This window comes from Lontra canadensis, unplaced genomic scaffold, assembly GCF_010015895.1.
Source record: "Lontra canadensis isolate GAN:19392208 unplaced genomic scaffold, GSC_riverotter_1.0 scaffold197, whole genome shotgun sequence".
In the NCBI taxonomy this organism is placed as follows: domain Eukaryota; kingdom Metazoa; phylum Chordata; class Mammalia; order Carnivora; family Mustelidae; genus Lontra; species Lontra canadensis.
This window is the reverse complement of record NW_022631191.1, coordinates 1165897-1172429: the sequence shown is the minus strand read 5'-3', so window position 1 is coordinate 1172429 and position 6533 is coordinate 1165897. Positions and strand designations below refer to the sequence as shown.

General features: G+C 46.0%; 1 protein-coding gene across 13 annotated transcripts in view; it reads right to left on the bottom strand.

The window, feature by feature from the left end:
• Nucleotides 1–412: 412 nt before the first annotated feature.
• The window catches only part of HUWE1 (HECT, UBA and WWE domain containing E3 ubiquitin protein ligase 1), a 168916-nt gene continuing 162795 nt past the window's right edge, over nucleotides 413–6533 (bottom strand). For 12 of the 13 annotated variants that reach the window (XM_032847995.1, XM_032847997.1, XM_032847994.1 and 9 more), the window contains 9 exons: nucleotides 5886–6131; nucleotides 5471–5588; nucleotides 4680–4820; nucleotides 3432–3719; nucleotides 3212–3317; nucleotides 2565–2682; nucleotides 2079–2260; nucleotides 1623–1813; nucleotides 413–1042 (listed from right to left, as the gene is read on the bottom strand). In XM_032847995.1, the coding sequence (XP_032703886.1) occupies nucleotides 940–1042; nucleotides 1623–1813; nucleotides 2079–2260; nucleotides 2565–2682; nucleotides 3212–3317; nucleotides 3432–3719; nucleotides 4680–4820; nucleotides 5471–5588; nucleotides 5886–6131 (1493 nt within the window). In that variant the 3' untranslated portion in view covers nucleotides 413–939. The remainder of the gene's footprint in view (nucleotides 1043–1622; nucleotides 1814–2078; nucleotides 2261–2564; nucleotides 2683–3211; nucleotides 3318–3431; nucleotides 3720–4679; nucleotides 4821–5470; nucleotides 5589–5885; nucleotides 6132–6533) is intronic. The other variant, XM_032848004.1, reaches the window with a different exon arrangement.

Sequence of the window (6533 nt, the reverse complement as noted above, 5' to 3'; positions counted from 1 at the left end):
TAGAAAACCTAAAACATTAAATGAAATAAAAATTCTAAACTGAGCTCTACACTTGAGGCCGTTATAAAGGCTCATCATATAGAACTGTCAGTTGGGTTGAGTTCTCAATGTTTCTTACAACTTGCTGGTTTGTTCCCCTCAAGCAAGGTGATGCTTTGTCCTTGGCTGCAAATTGTAACACCATCACTGCCCTCAAGTGCAGATCCCATTCTAAAAAACAGGCTCCCCTCAATTCCTGGTGGTTGCTGATCTCTCCTGACAATGGGGAAACCGACTCTGAAGAAGGAAGATGCACCAGTGGTGGTGGCAAAGATGGTTTTCTGGAGAGTCCATTTGCATCTTTTCTCTAGATGTCTAGCATGTGTTCAAGAGTTGTTTCTTTTAAGTTTGAAAAAAACTCCGTTGTGAAAAGTGAGTTATGAAGAGTGCTCTTTATTTGAAACCTCCACAACACAGACGCCAATCTTGTCTCGCATTGAATCATTAGCTGTGCACATCAACACATTCCAAGCACAAATTAAGAAATGCAAACAGAACAAAAAAATATATATATATATAATTTTTCCCCTATCCAAAGGTTTCAAGTCTCAATGCAGCAAATCCTTCTGAACACAGAATCTGAGGAGCACACTGTTCAAACAGTTGGGACAAATAGGTCCCTGCAAAGGCTAATGCCTTTTTAACACATGGGCTGGGGATCATGGACGGCATGGAACAGGGAGGAGGAGGTGAGGGAGAGAGGGAGAGAGAATGAGCAGGAGAGGGGGAATGGGTATGTGTTGGGGAAGCTGGGGAAGCTGGGACACACACATGGTGAGTTGGTGGATTTCATTTATTGGTTTTTGACATTTTCTTTCTGGTTCTTTTTTGTTTTTCTTTCCCCCCAATTCCCAGGTCCAACAATGGTAGAAAAACCCCACAGTGGTGGGCGGGGCCTTATTAGGCCAGCCCAAAGCCTTCAGAGCACTCCTGGATGGCCAATAGTAGCATGTGGCGGAGCTTCTCAAAGCTCTCATAGGCAGGCAGGTCCAGCTGATTAAAACTAGAAAAAGAAAAAATACCAGTTTGTGACAAAAGATAGCCACAATCCCTATGTTCCCATGGTGCCCACTGACCTCTCCTCCCTGATGGAAACTTTTCCTCTCTTGCAGACTTGAAATCTTGTCCTAGGCCTCGTTTTCCTTCCTCTAATCTGGCCCCAATACGGCCCATCAGGCTCCTAAAACATAAACCTGACTCTGTCAGTCCTTAAACACCATAGTCTCACTATGGGTTAATGTGCAAGCTCCAAAGAGGCATTTGGGGTCACTGGTGATCCAACCTCTGCTGATCAACATCTTTAAGCATTCTGTTCCCTCTAACTCCTTGCTCCAGCTGAGCCATGGAGTACACTGTGCTCTCATGTGGCAGTGCTCACCCGCAATGTCTCCCCAGCCTCACTGAATTTGGGCCAGCTTCTCATCTCAAACGTCACCTTTTCCACAAAACTACCAAATTATGCACTACCCCAGGTCTAGCACAGCTGGGGCCAGATTGGGGTTCCTGCCCTTGGTTAGGGGTCTAGAAGCAACCAACAGGCAAGCTCAGTCTGAATGCTAAAAAGAACAACCCCTTTCTCTTACCATGTGTGAGCTGAAGGCAGGCGATCTGTGGACCTGTCATCTCGATGGATCTGAAACTTCTGAATGCCATTCATGCCCTCAAGGGCAGCAAAGCCTTGCAAGGGCACCTTGGAAGTACCCGTGACAAACTGAAGGAACTTGGCACGGTCAGCTTGGTCAAAAGAACGCAATGCTCTCCAGAACCACTGGATCTATGGGAAAGGACACAAGAAGTCAGTGTGAGGGGGTTGGAATCTTGAATCTTAGGCAAGTCCATTCTGTGAAATGGGCTTCAGTTCTTTCATTCCATAAGATGGGCAAGAACATCCCTTGAAAACACGTATTGGAAGGATGAAGAGTTAAGTATAAGTAAGTTGTCACCTATATCCCCTTGCCCCCTGACAGTGCTGAATTATGTGGTATCATACCAACTAGCACTGCTTAGGGACATGGGGCAGGATGCCAGCAGCAGCTCACCTGAATAGAGTTGGACTGGTACTTGTGGTATTCAGTGTTGGATTTCAAATCATCAATGTCAATTGTGGGCAGTCCTGATATGAGGAGTTCTAACTCCTGCTCAGTGAAGATAGAAATGAGGCGCTTTGGAATGATTTCATAGAAGCCTTCTAAGAAAGCTGCCAGCTGTTTACGGATGGCTCCTGGGGAGAGAACCAACAAGCCATGAGGTGTCTAAACTCACACAACTGTTAAGAGGTCAGAGATCCTCAGTCTGGCTCTACCGCAACGAGGATGCTGAATGGTTTGCCTGTTTCACCTAACACTGCTTCTGGCCCTTGAATGGAGATGGATGAAGGGAAGTATTTTTTGGTCAGATGTTTGTAGACTCTTTGTGCCAGGCACTTGTGGCTGGCACAGGGAAGAGAAAAAACAGTATCTGTGAAATGACTGAGGCCTGACCTCTTCCGTATGAAAAATAAGGAGTCTAAGGGACATTTCCCCTACCTGTCATCCTCATCTGGCACACCAGGTGTACATATTCCTTCTTATTCTCTTCTGTTACCAAGATGTTGGCCCCATTGGGTTTGAGGTCACGAACTTCACAGACTCCAAACTCTTGGACCTAGAATACCCAAAATACCAATCATTCGTGTCAGGCTTGGTCTAGGATGGGATTTATATAGATACCTAGGATTACTTGAACTCTTTGACATGTCCTGGGCAGAAAGACGAAGCAAGGTCATAAAAAAGTGTCCTTTATCATGAGTGCATAACTTTGTAATAGGGAAAAGCCATGGTTAACATGTTTAACATGACATAGCACAATCTTTATGGAAAACAATTTGGAGGAAGAGTAACCTTAAAAATTACCGTTTTTCACTTAAATATGTTATAATGAACTAGTTTTGGGAATAAATAATACAGTACTGAACAGTTCTTTAAAAAAAAATAAAAAGGAAATTAGGAAACACCCTGGATTGTTTTACAAAATCCTGGTTTTTCTGTTTGTGATGTCTCATGCAAATACCCACTGCTCACTGCTAGATGGGGAATGGGGCATGAGACTTTATCCAGTGCCAGTTCAAGGGTGGTCCCCCAATGGGTTTCCTGGACTAGACAGGATGTGCGGCGGTCAAGATTTCTCGACCTACCTCAGTACTGAAGGTGAGGTCATAACCTAGTGTGGAGACATCATTTTCCAGCAGATAAACCAGGCCCTGGTAGAAGTGGTAATCTTCACTCTCCATATCCGTGTATCTAGAAAACCACAATTAGAGTCATAGGTTAGGGTGGAGGAGAGGAAGTACGGGGGTGGGACACAAGAAAAGGACCTGTCAAGTGAGAATGTGGATCCTGTGCCACATTCCTCACCTGACAGACTTGCCCAAGATGTGTTTGTAGAAGGACCGAGTAAAATAGCACTCCAGGAGGCGGTTGTCATATACAGCTTTGGCCACAATGCGTCCAACAAACTTGAAGTAGCTGAGGTGGTTGGGGTTGCAGTGGGAAGATGGGTTGATGGTGTAGGTGACCCGATCACCGGGTGAGGTACGGAACAAGGCATACATAGGGTTAAACATCTCCCGAGAGATGATCATATACCACTCCCGCAGGAGCCCTCCAGCATCCTGCCCTTCTTCTCCTTCAAACACTATATACCTGCATAAGAGACCAGAAACAGATGTGCAGAAAGCCCAGCACAAATCCATTCATTTATGTAGCATGACCCGAGTGAGTGAGTGAGTGAATGAAGCAGTGGCTGGGGAGTGCAGGATCAGAGAACAGAGGTGAATGCAGAGTGCCAGGAAAGCCCAGAGGAACGGTGGGGATCTGGGACAAGAAAGCATCATAGAAAAGATATCCTGAATTATCAATAAAAGCTTATCAATATTCCAGAAAACAGCAACAGGAAAGGTACAGAGGCTTAAATGAGGGCCTCACTTAGGGAAAGCAGGGAGAGGAGTTGTCAAGTGGTGTCAGAGAGGCCTGAGCTCAGTCTGATGTCTGTAAGGATTTGGTGGTGGAGGAGCTGGGCCCAGTCTATCTCAGAAGCCTGACTTCCTATGTGGTAAGATGGATGGTGAGCCCATGCCATGAGGGAGAGGAGGAATCCGGTTCCTGAGCTCAGGAGCATCAAACTACACCAACAGGTCTATCATCTCACTGGCTTTCATGACACATATTATTATTATAAACTGCTGGTCTCCTCTAGGCAGCTTCAGAGTTACCAGTGAGTGATTACCAATTTCATGAGGGGCCACTCATGCAAGTGTGGTCTCCCCCAAGCCTGGATGGCATTTGCTCAGCAGGCTTCCCATTCCTAGTATAATAGAAAACTCTCTGCGAAGTCATCGGGTCTATCTTTGTAAATGCCAAAGACTCTTCTCTCTGGGAATTGGTGGGTAGCTCAGCTCAAGGGCCAGCTAGCTAGTAGAAGACCAGTCTCATGAGACCAGGCTGAGGAGAGAGGAGACAGCTCAGTGAGATTTTCTATACCGGGTTCCTATCTGGAATTCCTCTGGAGTTCCCCTGCACATCTGGCACTAGAGAAAGCCTTCACTACCACGTAGGAAGATCCTCCACCCTCCCATCCTGTCTTTTCTCGTTCTGGGCTCTTACAATCGATTCTTCATTTCTTCAGGGGATTTCCGGTGCAGTTCACGATAGGAGTCTTCAAACACATGATCACGGCGGACATGCACGGCCATGTCTTCTTTCCGGAGTCCCTCATCCAAACGTTCTAGCTCTTGGCGAAAATATCTTGGGAGGTAGGGAAGGAAGGAATATAGGATTGGGTGTGGCAGACCAAGTTTCTGTTTGCTTGATTAGAATGAAGACCTACAATGATGCTTCTCCCATCTTCCAAACATCTGCTCCCCAGAGGAGGGTGAAAAGTACCCAGTAGTTGGGAGAGGTGGGTCATTCATTACCAACACCAAATTTTCCCATCTCTCCCGCATAAAGTCCCACAGAGATTGTGGCACAGAGTATCTGCAACAAGCAGGTAGTACGTGTAGGTGCACAAAAAAGAGAAGGGTAAGGATGACAGGAGTGCTGTGGAGCCCCCGCGGTCCCCAAGCCCTGCTGTAAGTGTACTGTGGCTACCCACACCTCCTGTATGACCCCAAAGAATGGAATGGAACTTTAGAAGTCATGTGATTAAACAAAGGACTGCATTTCTCTGATGAAGAATGGAGACAGAAATGGAGAAAGAGAGGGAGTATTTAGGTATGATGATGGTCAGTGGCACAGATGAACCTCCTCCCTCCTGCCTAGCACCATTCCAAGGGCTGCCACCAAGGGAAACTTCTTTTCCCTGAAAACACTCCTTCAGGAGGAATTCTGGCCCCTTTCTGGGAAGAGAGATACCATTTGAAAAGTTTCCAACCCACAGCCTCCAGGACACATACTTGCGCTTGACATCAAAGTCGAGGACACGAATGTAGTCTACCAGGACAGCAAAAGGCCCATCAGCAAGGTGGGTGGTGGACTGCCGTAGGATCTGGTTTAACACAGTGCGATGAGTCTCTGAGGGGAGGAAGGACACCAAGAATCAGCACATCTTCGCTCCCAGAAGACTACATTACTGCCAACCAGACAGCAACTCTCTGTGTTTCAGGGAAAAAAGACCGTGTGGCATAAAAGGGCTTTCAATCCTAGGCCCTATATCACTAGCTTCATTCTCTCCCTTTCTCTCTCCTCCCACAACCACACACTCACTCATACATGCACTCTCACCCCTACAAAAACAGCTATGAATAAAGTGTATTAAGTGACCCTGTAAAAAATGAAGCCTTCTTTTATGGGCCTAAGAGTTCCCTGTACCTGCAAAGCGAAGGAACTTCTGTGTGTCAGGGGGCAGGCTTGAGGAGATGTGCATAGACGAGGGCTCCCTGGAGAAGAATGGGTCAAGGGAGGAAGGAGTAGCTGGGGTTAGGGGGGCAGGGGAGAGTGGAGGCGGCTCGTCCTTGATGTGTGCCAGTTGGCTCTCACGGGTGTCTCTAACGGGAGGCTTGCTCTCCCGCTCTGTGGCATGGACCAGAAAGAAGGCCTCGACGGCAGGCTGTAGCACTGGGGATAGGAATGACAGGGAAATGTTATTTTACTTTAGAAACTTCAACATATAAACCTCTTTTTCTTCATAATCAAATTACAGAGGCGCAATATGTTAGAAAAAATAATGAAAACTTATAGGAGAAATACAATGGTAGCAAAGAAAAATGAAGCCATAGAGAAAGTCTGAGCTTCCCTGAAACTTAAAAAAAAAAAAAAAAAAAAAAAAAGGCAACCAGTTATAAAGATTCCCCTGATCTGAAAAGTGAAAAGATACAGCTACTATAAGAAAGAGCCAATCTTTTTTTTGGATACTGAAGTGAGACAAAACACCTCTCCTTTGAATTCTCATTACAGAGACACAGAGAGAGAGAGAGAGAGAGAGAGAGATATGATCTGGAAGGAAGAAAATTGAGCGGG